Source organism: Myodes glareolus, chromosome 20, assembly GCF_982192425.1.
Source record: "Myodes glareolus chromosome 20, mMyoGla1.1, whole genome shotgun sequence".
NCBI lineage: Eukaryota > Metazoa > Chordata > Mammalia > Rodentia > Cricetidae > Myodes > Myodes glareolus.
This window is the reverse complement of record NC_142045.1, coordinates 6,480,210-6,502,404: the sequence shown is the minus strand read 5'-3', so window position 1 is coordinate 6,502,404 and position 22,195 is coordinate 6,480,210. Positions and strand designations below refer to the sequence as shown.

The 22,195-nt window shown below is 44.7% G+C and overlaps 1 protein-coding gene and 1 pseudogene across 3 annotated transcripts in view; both read right to left on the bottom strand.

Moving 5' to 3' along the window:
• Positions 1–7,842: 7,842 nt before the first annotated feature.
• On the bottom strand, positions 7,843–9,249 carry LOC125393874 (large ribosomal subunit protein eL39 pseudogene; annotated as a pseudogene).
• A 143-nt stretch (positions 9,250–9,392) lies between these two features.
• The window catches only part of Arfip1 (ARF interacting protein 1), a 69,130-nt gene continuing 56,327 nt past the window's right edge, over positions 9,393–22,195 (bottom strand). For all 3 annotated transcript variants that reach the window (XM_048424522.3, XM_048424521.3, XM_048424523.3), the window contains one exon: positions 9,393–11,179. In XM_048424522.3, coding sequence (XP_048280479.2) covers positions 11,024–11,179 — 156 coding nt within the window. In that variant the 3' untranslated portion in view covers positions 9,393–11,023. The remainder of the gene's footprint in view (positions 11,180–22,195) is intronic.

Sequence of the window (22,195 nt, the reverse complement as noted above, 5' to 3'; positions counted from 1 at the left end):
GCACAGCACAGCACAGCACAGTATAACACAGCACAGCACAGCACAGCACAGTATAACACAGCACAGCACAGCACAGCACAGTACAGTATAACACAGCACAGCACAGTATAACACAGCACAGCACAGCACAGTATAACACAGCACAGCACAGCACAGCACAACACAGCACAGTACAGCACAGTATAACACAGCACAGCACAGTATAACACAGCACAGCACAGTATAACACAGCACAGCACAGCACAGTATAACACAGCACAGCACAGCACAGCACTTTTCTTATCCACCTCCCCAAACAAGCAAGTGGGCCTGGATAAGAAAGAAGTTAGAGTGTTTGCCTGCAGGTTTATTTTGCTACTGGTTTTAACTTTTCAAACTGTTTACCCTTTCAAGAAGTTAGAAGAACAAATAGAGTAATTTGAAGCTGTAACTCTCAGAGTATAAGCAGTTTCCAAACAAACCAAGGGATCAGGAACAGAACATGTGTGTGTGTGTGTGTGTGTCCCTGTGGAAATTCTATGTGAACATTTTGTAGGCGAGATTAAGGTAGAAGAAAGGATCACTTATTGATTTAGTAACTTTTTTTTTTTTAAGTCTCTTTGTGCCCCTGGGAATCAAGGGTATACTTTGTTTGGTGAAACGGTTTGGGAGACAATGCTTTTGTAGTCAGTCTCTGTTTTTGTCTTTTTTTTTTTTTTTCTGAAGCTGAGGACCGAACCCAGGGCCTTGCGCTTGCTAGGCAAGCGCTCTACCACTGAGCTAAATCCCCAACCCCTCAGTCTCTGTTTTTAATAAGCAGGTTTAATAATCATACTTAGGCTACGACAACAAATAAGGCCAGCCCATAATAATCTGTCTTTTGTTTTAGCTTGCTTTTGGCAGTGTTTGGAATGGACCCCAAGGCTCCATGCAGCCTAGGCACTAACCAGAATCCTAACGCTTCTCAAATGGACTTAGGGAAATAATGGTAACCATTTTCTTGAACAAGTAAAGAGGGTGTTCGTCGCTGATGCTATTGGTCAAGTTTAGCCTGACATTGGGAACAAAGAGAAATCCTACGAAACGTTCAGCATTGTAATTAGCTCATATTTACACAGTTCCGGGGGCCAGGTCAAGCTCAGGCTGAAAGGGAGCTGGGCTTGTTGGTGTTAAAACTAGTTTCTGACTTACTGGCTTTCTTCTGAAGAAAGGGAGTCCTAAATACTTGACAATCAGTATCTCAGAGTGATGGAAAACATATCCTCACATCCCCAAATCTCTTCCATGTACCATTTTGCGCATAATTTCTGTGAGGTGGCGATCAAACTGTATACGAGATAAGAGAGTAAAAGGCATTTGTACAACAGACTCCACTGATGCTTTCTCAGGCCTAGGCTACGGAGGAGAGTCATAACGTCACATTTATTATCTTCTTGAAATGCTGCAGAGTTTCTAAACCCTAGTCCCCCAGCACACTTCAGTCCATGCTTCCTGTAGGGTGACTGATGGATACCATTACTCTGGGTGTCTTTCTAATAAGAGACGGAGGGCCGTGGATCCAGGGAAAGCAAACCTATAAGAGACATTCGACACTATAATATGGAATTAGTTTTATATTTATGCTGAAATGGCAACACACACACATTCGCGCGCGCACACACAGACAGCACACAGAGCAACTTCTCTTCCCGGGAAAACCGCAAACTACTGTGAATTCTTATTTAGCCAAAATTGGGGATCCCAAACACGTACAGCTTTGAAGAGTCTAAAGACAGCAGAGGACAAGGGTCGGCGCCCACACATCTGCATCTCTACCCCACATTCTCCACCTCGAGGATGTGCTGTTTCCCACTTAATCTTTTGTTCTTGTCTAAGCTCCATGGCTTCCGTCTGCAAGAACATCAGTTTCTGAGGCGTTGTTTGCTTACTGGGCATAACTCAACCTACCCTAAAGGAGCTCATGGGGAACGGGGGCCTGGGGTCTCCACGCTCACAGTCCAGGGTCTACAGAACTGCCCGATGGCTCATGGACTTTGCCATATGCATCAGGACAAGTCAGACAGCTGGAGCAGGGATTGGGCATCGAGGGAGGTTGGAGCTGAGGGGATTCTGATTCACCTCACAGTTTTTATTAGCATCTAGAGTCTAGATTCTAGACTTTTAACAAAAGTCACACAGTTTCAGCCAAAGCTGTTGAGAACAACAGGGACTTTATTTAAAAATACTAGGTGTTTTTGGATGTGTCTGCTGTCATGAAAGCATTGCATTCTGCTGCATTGTGCTGTGATAAAGGACTCATCTTTCAGAACTGTTTTCAAGGTCTAGAAAGCCATTTGTAGAGTCTATGGTCTTCCTGGGTGATCTCTGTGTGTCTGCATTTATACTTCAACAACTGGGTGGCTACCGGTCAGTTTCTGTTCCTTCTAAAGGATGGCAGCACTCGGGCTGGCCTCTAGACGAAAGCGAAGGTCAGTTCACAAACAGCTCAGTCTCTTCACGTCAGCTCCCTCGGAACCTACAAGGACCAGCTGATTCCGCCACTCCACCTGCCAACTAGACCCTAGTGCGAAGGAAGCTGGGCGGGCAGAGGGAGAAGATACAGTCTGCCTGATGGCCGCAGGTCACTGTTCTAGACAGCTGCTACGACCGACCATTATGTGACCACTCACATAGCAGGCACAAGACTGTTCCAAGCCAGTGGGTCCAACATGGCTCAAGACAACCGCTAACTGCTCTATGCACTATTCTAATGATACTTCCATACCTTGTTGTGTGCTATCATGTATCCGACACTACGCAACGCGAAACTCCAGCTAAAGGCTAGACAGGGCAGTCCTGGATTACCCTACCATAAAACAGCCAGAAACCTTCCATTAAAGTTTGACCCTGAAGTGAGCTATCTAAATTCCCAGGAAGAGGGTGACTCTCCCAGAAGCCCACTCTCCCTCTTGTGTGTACCTACACTCTGTAATAAATGGACCAATATTTTTGCCTGGTCTTGCTTCTGCGTTCCTTCTCTGATGATAAGAACCTGGAAACACTGGGAAGAAGTGCCTGTCTGCTTTGTTCCTGAGAGCTCCCTAGCCGGAATCTGCTGGTGACAACTACACTGGATAAAAAGAGAGCAACCCTGCAAGCATTATCTATTGGATTGACTGTGGGGGGGGGGGAGGTGTTAAGCCTGAAAGCCGACAAAGAGAATACTGTGCTCCAAGATTGACTGATGTAAGGTTTAGTGGGACAGCATGGATGGGACTGTGTGCACAGATCACACTGCTAATAGCAAAATACCCCCCCCCCCCAGCATCCACAAGTACAGAGACTTCTTATCTGGTTAGCTAACTGCCTCCCTATTATTTGATCACAAACAGTATGTTCTCCACACTGATCTTTCTCTTTCTGCTCCCTGTGACCACCCAACGACACAGAGGGCCTTCAGCTGCTCAAGGCCAGAGGCCCAGGAATAAGAATCCTTTTTACCGAGGATGCTGTGTTTTGACACGGCAAGCCACGGGGAAAGCTACAAATGCTCACACCAGTTCCTGTCTTCCACGGGCCTCGACAGCACGGAGGCAACCATCTGATAGATGCAGGCTCTTTGAAGCAGGATATAAAAACATGAAGGCAACAGGCAGGCATCATAATATTTTATGGTGTTCTGAATGAATGTAGGCTTGCACAGGCTGGTTAACGCTTCAGAAGACATGCTGGTGCTCGACCCAAAGCCGGCAGCCCACGGTGGACCGAGAAACAACACTGGTGCTGTCTCTCTCCCCCCGCCCCCCTCCTCTCTCACAGAACGTGAGGAGAGCAATGGAGACATTTTTTTTTTCCCCAGGTGGAATTCAAGAAAACCATAGCAGAGAGGACCAAGGACCAGGGCATTTCACGTGGACCATCTGCCGTTTTAAAGTTATACCCAAGAGAGGAGAGGACCCCCGACTTCAATTGAAGGGAGACCAAGTGTGCCCTTGGGAAGACAGCTGTCTGGCTCTTCACAGCTCGGTGCTAAACTGCTTCCACAAACCCCGTGGGAGACTGCAAAGAGGACAACCTAGGAGGAAAATATTGTAGTAATGAAATGTCAGCAAATTAATCATCATCAATGCTTCCTTAGTCGGGTGAACCCAATTCACTACCACTGAGCAGAAAGTCACAGTAAAAAAATGAGCTCAAAGACCCAACTGGGCAGAGTTCTTCCTGGGATAACCCAGGGTCGCCGAGGAGGTCAGCAGTAAGGAAGTCTGAAGTGGCCTGGACTAAAACGGCTTGTGTTGAGGGGACAAAAAGACCTGCTTTCACTGCTCTGCTCGTGGGCACTACTAGTGACTCTGAAGTCTTGAAAACCCCAACGCAGCACAAAAGCCTCCTATTATGTCACTGTGGTTTTGTTTTAAGAGGACAAAGGGGCAAGTTAGGACCAGAGCCCGCTGCGAGGCGCTAATGCTGCCCTCTGCCTCCCCTTGTGAGGGCAGGCAGCATCTCAGTGCGCCAGGGCTTGCTTTCTTTGGTCATATTATTAGGTGTTCATGTGCAATTTCTAACTCATTTCTCTCATCTTACAGCTGGCTTAGCAGAGTGTTAACTAAACGTCCTGAAGAGAGCTGATCTTTTGGGGGGTAAGGCATTTAGGTGATGGTGGTGGTGAGCCTGTTCTGGAGTCACGCAACGTCACCAAGTTATACTACCAGACCCTTGGACTGTTTTTTATTTTTATTTTTTAAGACCCCCTGCACAGGAAACCTAAACAATGAATGAGAGTCTGTCCTCCCAGGAGAGCTGGCTGGCATCCAATTCAGGAATCTTCGAGTCCTCATCAGGGTGTTAGTGGGGTCAGGGGATGAAGGTCAGCAAATACTCCTGACTGTTTAAGCTCAGCCACTTACTGCGCCCGTGACAGGCACGGGTTCTATGGTAACCATTGCCATGGTTAGACCTCTGTGCTCAAACACTGCCTGGGCTTCTGTGGCTCTACTTACAAGTAGGAGCCAGCTAGGACATTTGGATCTGGAGCATGTTCCCAGGCTTAGCCGGTGTGTGCGTGTGTGTGTGTGTGTGCGCGTGTGGATGGGGTGGAGGAAGAGGATACCATGAGAATGCACACATGTAGGATTATTTTTATAGAGTTAGGCTGTTTTATTAGTTTATTAGTGTGAATTAGATAAAATCTGGCTACCTTAAAAAAATACCCTTTTAGTTGGAAAGTAAGTTTTAAGCAAATTATCATAGCTAAATTTTAAGTAACTAGAACGTTAGTGTAGAAAAGTACTATACTACGTGCTTGCTCTCGAGCAAAGAACACAAAACTGAGACAGAAGGAATCATCCTAATTAAGCTAAAATAAAGTTAGTTTTGTTTTGAGCCTAATTCCCCCGAACTTTCAAATAGCTGGTTAGAGCTGAGCTGAGGAGAAACGAGGGGGAAATACCTTGCGTAGGGAATTCTGTGCCTTTGGGTGATGCTGCTGTCGGATCCACTCTTCACAGGCTGCAGTGGGCGGTGCGGATTTTAGAATCTTTATGCATGAAGCAAGGAGTCTCATGGACTATATTAAAAAATAAATAAAGCTCATTGCCACCACAGTGGGAGAAGGAAGACTTGGAAGAATCCTACTGCATTTCTAAATCAAACCGACATTTAAAAATGAATTATGATGATGAAAATTTTAAGAAAAGTTAACTGGTACTGTTAAAGTACATATATATCCTACCTGTCTCTCCAGTAGCATTTTGCCACATTTAAGAAACTTTTTCCTGCCACACATGGGTGTGCATATCATTCAATCCAGCACTCAGAAGGCAGGTGTAGGTGATCTCCTGAGTTCAAGGCCAGGCAGGGATACCTAGCGAGACTCTGTCTCAAAACACCAAGATTTAAAAAAAAAAAAAAAAGGAACCTTTCCCCCCCTTTCTCCCACATATGGTTATGCCCCTGCGTGCTACAGCTAGTCCTTTCAAAGAAAACCTGGTGGGCACACATCTCCTAAAGCATTATCCCCTACAGCGGCAGAGCTAAAAACCCAATGCGAAACCTCTCCCAGCTCCAAACACACTTGACGTCTTCAGCTCTTCTCCCATTTTATTCAGCTGTTTGTCTTTTTCAAACTGTGGACTGCAAACCAACCACAAGGTAAACAAAACTGCGTGTATGCACGCCATCCTCAGGAGGTCAGTGTCTAGCCGTAGTAAGTACATATTGCTCCAGGAAAGTAATAATTACCCGTCCCAAGCTCTAGGTACTTTTTTCATAGGGAGCTTCCTAACGTAGAGTCAGAAGTCATTAGAGGGAGGATGAATGTGGAGAAGTGAGCCGTCTAGAGGGCTCGGCAGGTGAGAGCATTTGCTGCCAAGCCTAGTGGCTTGAGTTGGATCCCTGGGAACCACATGATGGAAGGTGGAACTGGCTCCTGCAAGCTGTCCGCTGCCTTCTACGCATGCTGGGGTGCAGATGCGTTCATGCACAAAAATAAGTCAATGCACAAGAAAATTTAAGTGAGTAGCATATATAATTTCTCTTATTTTATTCCTTATTCCAAAAACTTCACTATTTCAGATCTTTTTTTAGGAAGCCCAACCGGACCATTTGCCCCTTTCCCTATCTCACTGCATGCTGACCCTACACGAAACAAGTGAAGAGGCTTTTGTTTGGCTTTTTCTTTTTTTGGTTTTTGCCCCCACAGTGAGCCTTTAGTTCCTTCGGTGGCCACTTCAGACACCAGAGCTCCAAGAGAACATGACAGGGCTTACATGTCTGTTTCTGTCTACACTGTCTAGGCCCACATTTCACTCTGACATGATTTATAAAAGCACGTGTGCACACCATGACAGAAGTGGAGCTGTAAGTCTGCCACAGAAAGTCAGCCTTAAAAGCAGCAAATTAGTTCTGAACTCTGTGTGTGTGTGTGTGTGTGTGTGTGTGTGAGTGTGGTAGACATGGATGTCTGACGTCTTCCTTGGTAAATCCCCACATAAGCCTTTGAGAGGTTCTTTTCCTGAACCTGGAACTCACTAAGTCACCTAGACCAGCAAGCTCCTGTGACCTCCCTGTCTCCATTCCCCCAGCACTGATGTTACAGACACACGGCTACATGCCAGGCTTGTATGTGGGAGCTGAGGATTTGAACCCGGGACCTCATGCGTGCACAGAGTGCTTTACTGACAGCATCTTCGCAGACCCCTAAATGGTATCTAACTCTTTTTAGACCTTTCTTGTGACTCAATAATTCCTGGCTGAACCACAGCTGTAGAAAGGTCGTTTGAATGAGTTTAAGCTCAAGTCTTTAACAGAAGACTGTTTCCTGAAAAGCATGTTTGGGGCCAACTAGAAATTTGAGGTGCTTGTAGTTTCTGTGGACAGCGTCCCATCTGTCACCCCACTTCCCGGCTCTGACAGCAATGGTGTTAGGACTCTCGGACTGGGCCTAATTTCCTCTCCCTGCGTGGCCAGCCGCCTCTTTCCATATCCAGGCTATCGGCAGGGTAACAGAACTCTTCCTGATTGCACGTAACCCCGACGAGCCGCCTTGGCTTCTGGGACATCTGGGAGGACCACCTGACAGTTCATCACGAAGAACAATTTGTTCAAGAAAACCTGCGGAGCAGGAAACCTTCAAGTGAGAACAGAGAATTTAGTGAAAGTTGTTGGCGTTTTCTGTTTAATAACCTCTCCCATAACATTCTAACAGTGGTTAGGAATGCCTTGGGCAACTTCTGAACTAATGTGAAATGAACGTATGAGATGGAGAACACGGTACCCTGCAGGACAGCAGAGCTCCTTATCTGGCTCAGGAGGGTCTGGGGCTTTCTGTGGGATTCCCTAGGCAGACAATGGTGCGTCTGGAGCAGATAATGTTTTACTTCTTCATTTGCTCTCAGTGTGGCCTTTATTTCTTTTTCTTGACAGTACTGCACCGTATACACCGACTTGCGCTGATGCAGAACAGCACTGCTAAAGACACACATCTTTTATTATGTACAATGTAAAAATAAAGCTCTAAATCTGACATTATTATAAATTCATCTGCAGATTTTCAGTAAGAATTTTTTTTTTTGAAAGGCTCTACATTTTATTACTGGAGAACCCACTCCCAACTTAAACATGATCATGTTGAAAATGTTGAACTCCATCTTATCACTCATCCAGGACCACGATTCAGCGTAGACTGTCTCGCCATTGTTGACTCCTTACAGACCCAGCTTCGTTTTTCTCCAGTGTCTTCTCTTGGAGTTGTACCTTATTTTGTTGCCAGTTTTCATCCGAATCCACTGAGGAATAGGACGATTTTGCTTTTGTTTCTTGGCCAAGAATTGCTTGATTCTTAAAGCCTTGTGAGAAGACATGGCGAGAAGGTGAGGGGGGCAGACAGCGCACGATGACGGAGGAAAGGCGAAGAGGCTTCAGTAAGAAATTGGATGGAATTCTTGCCATGAATAAATGTTAGTTTTGTTACAAAAGGAAGGAACGAAGAGAGGGAGGGAGGAAGGACAGACAGCTGCACAATATGGTTTTCCCATGAGGGGGGAACGGAACCTCACAGATCTTAGCCACATTGCTTCTGCAGGTTTGAGGTCCGTCTTAGATTCTGTTTAAGAGAACAGGGGCTGGAAGGTGGCACAGTGGCGAAGCACCGGCTGCACAGGCCCAGGACAACGTGCACCGGCAACCTTGGCACTCAGCCTGAGACGGGAAGCGGAGACAAAAGAATAGAGCAGAAGCTCGTTGGCTAGCTAGCTTGCAGCAGAGTTTGGCAAACCATTTCCTTCAGTGCATGTTTTCCTTGAATATTTCCATTTGAATGTGAGAAAAGCCATCCCTCACTGTCCCGAGGAACCATGCACCGAAACTCCTCAATCTGTTTTCTAGACAGCAGCTCCCTTTCCAACTGTAACACCCGCAAAGTGACTCCCGCTGATTCCAGATCACTTCGCTTTCTACATGCTGCTTAGAAAACATGCTTGGTTCCACGTGTGCTCGATTCCACATGTGCTCAGTTCCCACATGTGCTCCCAGGGGCGGAAGTGGGCACATTCACTCTGGAAAGTGAACCAGCCAAACAGAACCATCTTTAAAGTGTGTATGCATTCCGAGGGCCTGTGTTCTCTTCTAGAAACAGGTCCTAGGCTACACTTACTTCTTTTGCACACGTGCCCACTACTCAGAAATCACTGTTATTTTTAGCTTTCCTGAAAAAAAAATCATTAATCCATCAGTCTAATTTTGCTACAGTTGTTGAAACTGTGGTGAGACTGGACATGTTCAGCTCCAGAGACATGCAGACTGAGAAGAAGGATTTATAGACCACGACAAATTAGGTAAAAGAAGCACCATTTCTCTTTGAAGATCAGGAAAGAAAAGGTATATTCTCTGAAGCTCCAAATAGTTACTTCTATTTAAAATTTATGAGATCAGGGTAATAAGATAATGCAGCAGAAACTTTAATAAGAATACAAAATTCACACCAGAGGCACGCTCTGGGGAGTGTGAATAACCATCACAAGTAGCTACTCTGCTTGAAGAATAAAATAAGGCTCTTTCAGAGTACAAATATACAGGAGGGAATGATTTAAAATAGGTTCATGACTTACAATCACATTATACTGTATTAAGCACTCCAAACAGACATTAATAAAAAAGCCAGCGAAAAGGCATCTGGACACGTATAACACATTGTACAGGCTACAAAGCTCACATATAACAGTCATTTTAAGTACTTCATTTCAACACAATAGAAATGAACAGATAAAGTGATAGCTCTCCAAATACTCATTTATATGTATGACAAAATCAAAGGAACTTTACATTTAAACAAGATTACCTCACTGAGGAAACCCCCACAGTGGACAGGCCGACTGCGTACGTAGGACTGACAGTGCTGGCCTCCCTTCCTACGGCCTCTGCACTACCCAGGCGGGAAAAACTCCCCACTAGTCCCATTCTGAAGAAGGAGTGAAGAGAAACCCAACCAAAGATTCCAAAGTCGGTTTCACCAACCACACCTCAAGTGTGGTTCCATGAGGACCAAGAACCCCAGCACCTACTGTGCTTGTCTTTGGAGAACAGACAATCACATGCTCTCTGGAGGGTTTCTCCACGGTTTCTGCACAATGGCCGGACAAGATTACTGCGTCTGAGAAGGCACGTATCTGTGATTTAAGGCTTAACTGGTAGTCACACATGGAAGTCAAGGAACATGGTCTGGAAATTCTCTCCTATCAAAACGGAATTTACCCCCAAACTAGCTTTCTAATTTACAAATCACTACTCTAGAAACCACTAAGAGTTTCCATTCCTATGTCCACATATAGAAAACAAAATAAAAAAATCCACCTCCCTTAAGCAGGTTTCATTATAAATCAAAATTACTGACATAACTGTCAAATTCATAAGTTAAAACACGTCATAGAAATTATGACAGTGTGATTCCAGGTCTTTAAAAATATCTAACCAAAGTTACAGTGGTACAGATTAATTTTTAAAAGGTATCTATCACAACCTATGAGCCAATCAATCTTTCATTCGAGCGGTCCCTTCTGCGGACACTGCAGGACGCCATATAACTTACTCTGCAAAATAGCTTTCTTTCTTTAATACACAAACATGAACTTCTTAAAGATGTTGGATATATTCATATATAAAATATCTGACATTGATACAAATCATGTAAACTTCCTTTGAAAAATTATAGCTGGTCCTTGTTTCTAGGACCAAAAGCCTTGAATTTTTATCTTATCAGTGCAAATCTATATTAAATATTTCAAATTATAGAAATAGCCACCAACCTTTACAATACAAAAAGGATTTCTCAAAAAGGAAAATTATTGTGTTTAGAATTATAGAAATTATGTAATCATGTTTACATAAAAATCACCTACCTTCTGTTCAGATTTAACAGCTCAATTGTTAGGGTATGAAAAGGGAAAAATAAAAGCTATCTGTGCAAGAGTCACTGCAATGGTGTTCCCTCACCGCGTCCCCAACACTACTTAATTCTGACTAGGTTTATTAGTTGTTTAACAACACCCTGCTCGCTCCTTTCCGGGTGAGTTTACTGCTCTTCAAGCCAGGACGGGGCGTCCACTCCAGGGGTTTTCAACTTGACGTGGAACTGCTTAAGGGTCAGTTCGAGCTGCTTCTGATTCCCCGCAAAGTAGGCAGCGACAGCACTGTGGAAAAGGACCAGCTGATTCCGCAACACCTTCACCTGTGGACAGGGTGGGGCGACAGCCAAGCATTAGAACACGGCAGCAGACCACGCAGTGAGACTTACCATTCAAAAGTCACCTAAGAAGCTATTCTAATAACGGAAACATCCACAAACACCAAGTATATGAGGTCACCAAGCTCTTGGTGACTTTTTTTTGTTACTTAAAGGGGCAGGTCAGCTTAGGGAATTTTGTTTTTGCATTGCTGAGGATAGACTCCTGGGACCTGCACTTGGTTAGCGGAGTGCTCTACCAAGAAGCTAATACTGAGCCCCATTAATAATTTCCAAACAACATTATTGAGACTATTAACTAAAAACACCATCATATTCCCTCTGGGGCTCAGCATATTTAAACCTATGTGAGATACAGAAGGGGAAACACTGTAAACAATGACCATACTATAGTACAATACCAACTCCAGGTATGGGCAACATTAAGACTAAGTTTGGGTGGTGGTGGTGGTGCAGACCTCTATCCCAGTCGTCAGGAGGCAGAGGCAGGGGGATCATTGTGAGTTCAATGCCTGCCTAGTCTACAGAGCAAGTCCCAGGACAGTTTAGAGCTGCTACACAGAGAAACTCTGTCTCAAACAACAGAAACAATACAAAACAAAAGACTAAGTTTTATATAAATCTGGGTAGGCTGAATATTTTAAAATGCTATAGTTTTTTAAGAAATCAAATAGTAGCAAATGCTTCCCAGAAAGTCAGTTTATTTAAACTTCGTATAACTCTCCATATACGTCCAACTACTTACTCGTGGTAGTGACACCAAGAACACATCCAAACTGTTTTCAGATTTATTTTTAACATGCAAGTGCCACATGGATACCCCAGGGTTGGGTGGGACACAGGAGGACTCCAGATCCCCTGGTACTGGGGTTACCCCAACTCCAGTCTTCTGGAGGAGCAGCACATGCTCCTAGCCACTAAGGCTCCCCAGACTCCATGAGTACATTTAACCAAGGAACACTACACCTATCAATCTTTCTGGATGAAATACCTTAGTTGTCATAAGGATCTATGAATTATGTTGTTTCCTGAGGTTTTGTTTATATAATTCATTCTGATTTACACATCCAGTGCAATATCCACCCAAACTGAATCCAATAATTTTAATGATGTAAAAATACCTAAACTATGATACTGAGTGCAGAAAGATAATGCAAAATTTCCAATGTGATATGACAGCGGTATCTGCTATCTGTCCTGACTAACCTGGTCCGCTCTCAGCCCACTCTACCACCACCATGGCTGACAGCTTCTAGCACGTGTGGTGTCTGGATCTGATGCCCAGGAACATACACACACACAAAGACGTGTGCGCACACACATACACACACACACACCCACCCCACACACACATGCACAGACACAGACACACACACACAGACACCCCACACATACACACACACACACACACACACACACACACACACACATAGACACCCCACACATACACAGACACACACAGACACACACACACACAGACACACACACACACACAGACACACCTATCCCTTTTATGAAGACGAAAGGTAAACACGTAAAGAGCTTAATTACAGAACATAGAAAGAATTCAGTGAGATTTAACAACCCCACATTCAATAGGCAAAAGATTGAATAGATATTTTACCAAGGAATACAAGAGGCTACATAAGCTCATGAAAAATGCCCTATATCCTGTTACTAGGAAAATCTACATTAGTCCCACACTGTGACCCCACCACTGGTGCAAGGTGACAAAACTTCTCCACTCTACGTCTGTGAAGCAGAGACGTTTATCAACTTCTCAACAGTTAAACACACGATCAACCTGTAATCCAGCTAATCCGCTCCTAGGTATTTACATGAGGGAATAAAAACCTAGGTGCACGCGGGCGCTCAGGGCCAGGCTGGGCTAGAATTAAAGTCAGGGGTTGTTTCACTTGTGATGGCTGCAAAGTAAAAACAACTCAATCAACCAACCTTAATGAGATGAATTGGGGTATTCCCATAAAAAGGAGTAATATTCAACAGAAAGAAACGATTACACACAACATGCATGAGTTGTGGAAACCCTGTGTTCTATGAAGAAACTGGAAGGGAGAAATGCAGGCTGCTGGACTCCACCCACACACTTTACACAGTGCAGCCCCCTCTTCCTAGGGCTGTCTCACCAGTGACCAGGGCTCAGAGTAACTCTCCACCTTGCTGTGCTGTGGAAAGCACTGCTTGGCCTATGCTTTTGCGTTTCTATTTTGAATTGAGTTACATAGCAATAACGGGCGGATGTAATTTGACTGTGAAAGTTCAGTTTCTTTAACTGAGCACTCCACTGTTGTTTGGACCACAAGTATTTCTTGACTTAAAATTTAACTCCTAATACTTTTCAGAGAAAGAGAAGAGAGGAAGAACATGGAATTTAATTCATGTGCTGAACCTGCAGAGAGCGGCACCCACGGTACCAGGGAAAGGGAGCCACACCTACAGACTTCCAACAAAGCCACAAGTGTCCTGTAAGTCAGCTTCTTTCCCTAGCCTTGGGGGAGGCGACACACGGGACACAGGCCGATGCTGGAGAAGAGATGGCAGCTCACAAGCTCTGACTGGGGCATCTGTTGTGCCTAAAACACCTTCTGTCCCACAGTGAAACTGAATCCGTGCAGCCACAGGAAGGTGCACTTAGGGTCTCCTTGTGTTTTCACAACAAAGCAATGTGATATCCACAGCCGCAAAAGCAGCCTCAAAAAGGAGTCTCAGCCTCCCTGCTGAGACAGCCCACAACAGTGCAAAGCTTTGAAGCTGCAAACACCTCCCAAACGTAAATAAAGCACCACACACTGTTCCTCTCTAGCACAGTTTTAATTTCTGCGTATGCCAAGCCAGGTCAGCTTTTCCTGCCAACACAGAGTATTATAATTAGACACATGTTTAGTTCTGGAAATAGTGTTCTAAAATCCAGACATAAATTTAAATAAAAACATTAACTCATTTATCCACTCAAAAATTAGTGAATCAAAGTCAAAGCTCAACACATTTACTGATTTAGAACCAGGATGGCTTGCTGTTTTGCTTCGTTAGCTATCCGCACTATGGTGCGCATTCGTTCATATGATGGACTCAGCACTGCAGGGACTGGTACCTTACAGAGGACTTTGGTTATTAAATAAAGAGATGCTGGGCTGTGAAGATCGCTCAGCGGGAGGAGTACTTGCTGGGCAAACATGAAGATAAGTGTTCAAAACCTTAGCACCTGTAACCCAATCCTGTAGGGGGAGAGAGACCTTGTCTTAAAGGAATAAGGTAGAGAGCACACAGCAGGGTACCTGAGGTCTTCCTTAGACCTCTGCATGCATGTACGCATGCTCAGCACTCCCCTCCCCCACCCCGCACACATAAAGAAAACCCATTATCAAGTAAAAATAGCAATTAAGTAGTATTAGAAAAGCAGTCGCTCAACAATTTTAAAATAACTTTTAAAAACTTTATTGCAGGCTGAACATCTCAATTTGAAAAAAGGAAATCTCAAATACTGCAAAATCCATGTTTTAAGTGCTTATTATGACACCAGTGGAAAGTCCCACGCGGAACCTCATGCATGATTCAAATGCAGGACCACTGAAAAGCGGTAAATGAAATCACCTCCGGGCTACATGTATAAAGGCATATATGAAACTGAAGTAAATTCTATGTTTAGAGCTGGGCTCTTTCACCACAGCGACTCATTTATCTCTGTGTGCATGTGTGTGTGTCTGTGTAATATTCTAAAATATAAGAGAATCTGATACCCAAAACACTCTGGTTCAAGCAGATACTAAGAGATGGTGTGCACATGGGATGCTGAGTAGGAGGAGAGGCTGCTTGTTGGTTCCCGCTGCCCACAACCAAAATAATCCCACAGAAACCGTATTAATTAAATAACTGCTTGGCCTATTAGCTCTAGCTTCTTATTGGCTAACTCTTACATATTAATTTAACCCATTTCTTTAATCTGTGTATCACCACATGGCTGTGGTTTACCAGCTAAAGTTTTGGTGTCTGTCTCCAGCAGGGCACCATGGTTTCTCTGACTCCGCCCTTCTTTCTCCCAGCCTAGCTTTCCATGCCTAACTAAGTTCTGCCCTGCTATAGGTCCAAAGCAGTTTTCTTTATTAATCAATGGTAATCACAGCATACTGAGGGAAATCTCACATCAATGCTGGCCTTGTAATGATTGCATACAACAAATTACAATACTACACAGAAGTATTATTTTATAAAATATTGAATTAATTAAATTTTTTAAAAAATATTTATTTATTATGTATACAATATTCTGTCTGTGTGTATACCCGCAGGCCAGAAGAGGGCACCAGACCCCATTACAGATGGCTGTGAGCCACCATGTGGTTGCTGGGAATTGAACTCAGGACCTTTGGAAGAGCAGGCAATGTTCTTAACCTCTGAGCCATCTCTCCAGCCCTGAATTAATTAAATTTATTAAATAAATTTTGTATTTCTTTACTTAACCTGTTTCTTGTGGGGGGGATTAACACTGGGGATTGAACCAGGGTCTTACGGGTTTTGAGGCAAGTCCTCTACCACTGGGCCATGTCACCAGCCCCTTGAAGAATCTTTCAAAGAAAAGAAAAAGAAAGAAAAACAAAACAAAAACATCTCAGCTTATAAAGTAAAGAAATGCCTAAGGCTAGACCTCCTGAAGACAGACTGGAGTGTGTGGAACTTGGAAATCCCACACTCCTGGACGGCTGCAGGCTCTTTCACCTAGTGCAGCCAGCTAGCACCCACACGACAATAAGTATTTCAGAAAACCTATAAGCAAGATTTTGAAACAAACACTGGAGGCAGAACACGCTAGAGGAGCAGTGAAACTGGGGCAAGGATCTAGCATAAAGGATAAGTTTCTAAAACTATAAGGATAATACAATATTGTACCTGCATGTGCATGTGTATGTATCTGTGCATGTGTGTACATTTGTATGTGTGTCTCTGTGTGTGTGCGTACTGCTAGGGATGGATCCCACAGCCTGTGCATGAAGCAAGCCACTCGGGCCCTAAACTACTACTACCCCAACAGTAAGCGTCCAGAAGTTTTTCTGTATATATAAAACAGAGAAAAAATTTCCCGAACTACTATGTTTAGAAAAGTTTAGTGGTTAAAACGATAAATAAGACAGCAAAAGTAGAGTCTTAGAACAAGAACAGAGAGGATAACTACTACAGGCAAAAGTGAGCTGACAAATCTGACAAACTTTTAAAACGCAACATCAGAAAGAAAGCAATTTAAAATGAAACACACTAAATCACTGTGTGCTCGATTACAAAGACCTTTCGTGAAGATCCACCAGGGAACAAACCAGATCCGATCTACACAGAGCCGGCACAGCACCGGCTGCCCAGTGGCCTACACACACCACACAATGCTTCAGTTGTCCAAAGACAAAACAACCACCAACAGCGACTCCTGAGGCAGAGCCGAAGCGGCTTTCTCAAGGAGCATGCTCAGAGATGAAGCCAAGTGGACACCTTCCTCCGCCTACGAAGCAGGAGGTTACTGAAGTCCTGCAGGTGGGCACTGCCCTGCAGACAGCAAGGCTGTGTTCAGCTATGATTTATGCCTCCAGCCCTACACACCCCTTCTCATTCAGAGAATTAGTCTAACAATAGGTATCACCCAGTTAAGATAAGTTATTAATCTTAATAAATACAGTCATATTGTGAGGCACTTCAAGGTAATTGCTGGCTCTCCCAATGAGTCTAGGGAATAGGACTACATTAAGTATACCCACGTCCTGAGCTGAACACACAGAGAGGGTGCAGCAGGCCATCCTGAAAGAGGTCCCAACTACTAGGACACCAAGAATTAACTTCTTTCTCCACACCTCACTATTTCAAAATCTGGTGTGGGAGGGCCTCCTGTACATGTGCTGCTTTTATTGGTGGATGAATAAAGCTGTTTTGGGCCTGCGCAGGGCAGAACAGAGCTTTCCTCTCTTCAGGTGAGAATGTCTACAGCCTCTTATACCCTGACTTGCACTGTGAGTGCCCTCCCTCAGTCCCTCCCTTCCAACTGCTCTCTGGTTAGGTGTGATCACACAGATTCTGGCCCTCCCACTGACTGCTCTCTGTTTAGGTGTGATCACACAGATTCTGTCCCCCCCCCCCACTGCTCTGTTTAGGTGTGATCACACAGATTCTGTCCCCCTCCACTGCTCTGTTTAGGTGTGATCACACAGATTCTGTCCCCCCCCCCCACTGCTCTGTTTAGGTGTGATCACACAGATTCTGTCCCCCCCCCCACTGCTCTGTTTAGGTGTGATCACACAGATTCTGTCCCCCACTGCTCTCTGTTTAGGTGTGATCACACAGATTCTGTCCCCTCACACTGCTCTCTGCTTAGGTGTGATCACACAGATTCTGTCCCCCCCCCCACTGTTCTGTTTAGGTGTGATCACACAGATCCCCCCCCCACTGCTCTGTTTAGGTGTGATCACACAGATTCTGTCTCCCCCCCACTGTTCTGTTTAGGTGTGATCACACAGATTCTGTCCCCCCCACTGCTCTGTTTAGGTGTGATCACACAGATCCCCCCCCACTGCTCTGTTTAGGTGTGATCACACAGATTCTGCCCCCCCCCACTGCTCTGTTTAGGTGTGATCACACAGATTCTGTCCCCCCCCACTGCTCTGGTTAGGTGTGATCACACAGATTCCCCCCCCCCCCCCACTGCTCTCTGGTTACGTATGATCACACAGATTCTGTCTCTCACTTTTCTTTTAGGAGCTGTACCTGAGCAGCTCTGTAACATTGTACTTAACTAAAAGCAGGCTCTGAACCCACTAAAAGGTCTGAATTCTAGTTTAGCTCTGAGACTTCAGGCCAGTCACTAAACCTCTCTTGCCCTAACACAGACCAAGAATGGAATGCGTGAGGAGATTTCTGAGTGAGTGCTTGTAAGAAAACTCCAAAACCAAGACAAGAGTCTGTGATCTCATTTCTTCAAAGACGCAGGGTTGCTCCTGGATTCCGCTGCTGTGCTGCTGCGAGGTGTAGCGCTAGGAATGGGTTCCCGTCAGATGAAGCTGCATCACAACTGTTTATGTGCCGTGCTTAAGGAACATGTTTCTGCCATGTGGCTTATCCACCAACTGTGGCTTGCCTTTACGACTCTTAACCCTCAGAGTATAAATTGTCAGATGCTCTAAATAGTCTGCGATTGAACGAGACTTCAGTTCACCTGGTTTATCGGCTTCACTCTCCCAGGCTCCACTGCCTCTAGAGTGGTGAACACTCTGAAACATCAAAGTTGCAGATTACATACATAGAAACATAATACACAAATCCTTGCTAGCCAGTGTCCTTTGGTACAGACTGCTCCCAGACCCGCGTCCACAGACTACAGCTTCATCCACGGAGGGCTTCTGGGAGGGCAAGAGAACCAGCAGCAGTGACTACAGTAGGTGCTTCCACAGAAGAACGGCTGTGGCCATGGCGGGAGGGACGGGCAAGCTCTGCAGAAAGGAAGCTGGAAGTCTGGGAGAGTTCGCAGCAACCTGCCAGAGGAGTCAACAACACAGGCTTGAGAGCACGGGAATACACAGAGGTCCCGAGAGACTGCAGCAGAAAGGCCCACAAACGAGCCAGGAAACACAGCGAAGATCCCTCTCCTCCTTACTCCATTCCTGACCTCATGCTCAGAGTGAGTTCTGTCCCTTCAGGAGAAGCTGTGAGCTGGGGGTGCAGGCAGGTGCTAAGGGAAGTTGAGTTCACTGAACTAGTGACAAAACAGGGTCAAGTGCAGACAGAAAGTTATCCAGGGAGCGGAAAGCCTTGGACTCTAGGCCAATGTAGAGCCAAGTGAAATATTCACCATTATATTCACAAAACAGTTTTCCTGAATAGAATATCGTGGAAAACTAACTTTTAGGTAAAATTATGGATCTGAAGTCTTAAACATATTACAAAATTCTGATCTCATTTACTTAAATATTTTAATGAAATTTATACATTTAAAAATACAATTAATTTTTATTTTTTAAAATAATTTATTTGTATTTTATGCACATTGGTGTTTTGCCTGCATATATGCCTCTGCGAGGGTGGGAGTCACAGACAGCGGTGAGCTGCCATGTGGGTGCTGGGAATTGAACCCAAGTCCTCTAGAAGACAAGCTATTGCTTTTAATCCCAGAGCCATCTCTCCAGTTACAAAATTTAAATTCTTTAAAAAAGAAACTGCAAGCAGTAATATTCTTAGCTTATTAAGGAAGAAAGGCTGGGGGCAAAATTCATTGGTAGAGTACTTTCATAGCACATTTAGGGCACAGGGCTCACAGTTCAGTTTCACAAAAAGAGGAAAAAAAAATCAGGATTTTGTGGGCTTTGTCTGCATGTGGGCCTGCATGACAGAGGGGGGCATCAGACCTCATTACAGGTGGTTGTGAGCCACCATGAGGTTGCTGGGAAGTGAACTCAGGACCTCTGGAAGCACAGCCAGTGCCCTTTAACCACTGAACCATCTCTCCAGCCCCAGGATTTTAAGTTTAATTGGACAGAAAATCAGAAAGTTTTTTAAGTTAAGAATTATTTAAAAATCACCCTCATTACCAAGTGCCTTTTCGGTCACACATGACAAGCACATGAATCACCACAGGAACGCACTGTCAGCATGAGATGTCAACATGCCAAGTCACAGCAAGACCCGGGAAAACTTATAAGGAGGAAAGCTGATGAGACTCCACTCTGAAATCTTCATCAGAGAAACCAACCCGAGAGACAGCAGTGTCACGGCCCCCCACCCCGCCACCAGCCCCACCACGGCACCGAGACACTCTGGCTCACTGCAGATCCATTCAGCTCCCACACTGACCACTTAACTACAACACAAATCACAAAACCTGGAAAGCCCACTTGGGAGATGTTCAAGGCTAGCAGCAGCTGTGAAACGTGGAGCCGAGGCGCTCGCAGACACCAGCCACTTAGAGAGCAGGCATGGTGCAGCGCCCTGGTAAGAAGCATACACTTTTGTAAGTGAATTCTTTTGGAAATGGGAGGCCCGAATTGTTTCTCTTTCTCGAATATACCCAACAAAAACAAGAAGTTCCAAACCCTACCCCACTTAAAAGTCGGTCACTTCTAACCAAGAAGGATTAGGAGACATACATGTCTACGCATTACTAGCATGTCAGGGTAGAGGCAGGAGTTCAAGGCTGGCCAGTCTGTGCTACCTGAGACACTGTCTCAAAAAACCCAAACCCCAAATTCCCAAGTCCCAAAACAATCAGACAAAAAGTGTCCTTGGGAAACATCACTTTATTGGAAACCTGAGCACAGCTGACAAACTGAGCCAGTGTGCCCGGTGTGCCCGGTGCGCCTGTCTGAGACACAGCCTGCTGTCATCCCTACTCATCTGCCACCAAGCGCTCTAAATGTTGGGGAGGTGAGACCTGGATAATTCTAACTTCAGAATCAACGCACAATTCAACAGCTCATCTTGCTAATGGTGTATAGTTGATCTTTGTCTCGTTTCTGAAGGGAAAAGGAGGCAATGCCACAACCACAAACACCGATCCCATCCCCCACCACTTGGGTTTAGAAGAAGAAACAGCAACGTGGAAAGCATTTAACCGCTAACAGGGAACAATGTGGAAGGTATTTAACCACGGGCAGGAAACACGTGATTCCTACATTTTTAAGAATGACTGCGGTCACTCATGTGCTTACATCAGCTCATTTACTATGAGCGAAGAACTGATCAGGTTCTACAGCAAAGCAGGGAATCACAGGCTCGGGCTACTGGAAAACAGAACTCTATTTGAGACTTAGTTAAAGATCTTCTAACTGTGCTTATTCTTCCCTTCTCCTTAGAAGCACATTTATTTTAAACACTGATTGTGTGTGCACACAGATGCACTGGCACACACGTCCAAGGACAACCTGCAGTAAATTCCCCTTCCGCCGTGCGGGTCTCTAGGACGGAGCCGAGGTCCTTAGGTTTGGTGGCATCCTCACCTGCTGAAGACTGGTTTTGTTTCTGTGGCTTTGTAGGTGGCATCTCCTCATCTCACAACATTGTCCATGCTGCTCTAGAACTCAGGATCCTCCTACTCTGGCCTCTTGAGCGACTGAGATTATAGATATTTCTGGCTTAGGTAGAACATTTATAGGCATTAAAAATTTAATATGGCTGGACGTGGTGGCATAGACCTTTAATCCCAGCACTTGGGAGGCAGAAGTAGGTGGATCTCTGAATTTGAGGCCAGCCTGGTCGACAGAGTGAATTCCAGGACAATCAGGGCTACAAAGAGGAAGCCTGTCTCAATGCCCGCCCCTTCCCACTTTATTTTATTTTTTTTAAATATTTATTTATATATGTATGTATGTATGCAATGTTCTGTCTGTGTGTATGCCTGCAGGCCAGAAGAGGGCACCAGATCCCGTTATAGATGGTTGTGAGCCACCATGTGGTTGCTGGGAACTCAGGACCTTTGAAAGAGCAGGCAATGCTCTTAACCTCTGAGCCATCTCTCCAGCCCCCCCTTCCCACTTTAATATCATCGCTTTCACTCCTGTTTACAGCTATATTTCCCCTAAGTAACTGATTTTATTAACATTTCCATTTTCCTCTATGCAAACAAATAAAACATGATTATGTATTCTTTCTTTGATCCTTACATAAGTTATGGTACCAGCCTGGTACAATGTTATACACTTATAATTGAGAAGCATAATGATCATGAACATGAGGCCAGTGTGAGCTACACAGGAAGACTCTGAAGGTACCAAGTACAAAGCTATTTATACTGAGCTCAAGAGTGTTCTGGGTCTTTCCATAAATAGAATCCTTCTTTGTTTCTTATAGTTATAAAATACTCTAATATTTGAATGAAATAGTTTATTTAGCTAGACCTTTACTGGTGATCGGTCTCCTTCCCTCCCTCCCTTCCTCCCTCTCTCTCTTTCTCTCTTTTGTTCGTTTGTTTTGTTTTCTTTCAAGATAGGGCTTCTCTGTGCAATACTCCTGGCTGTCCTG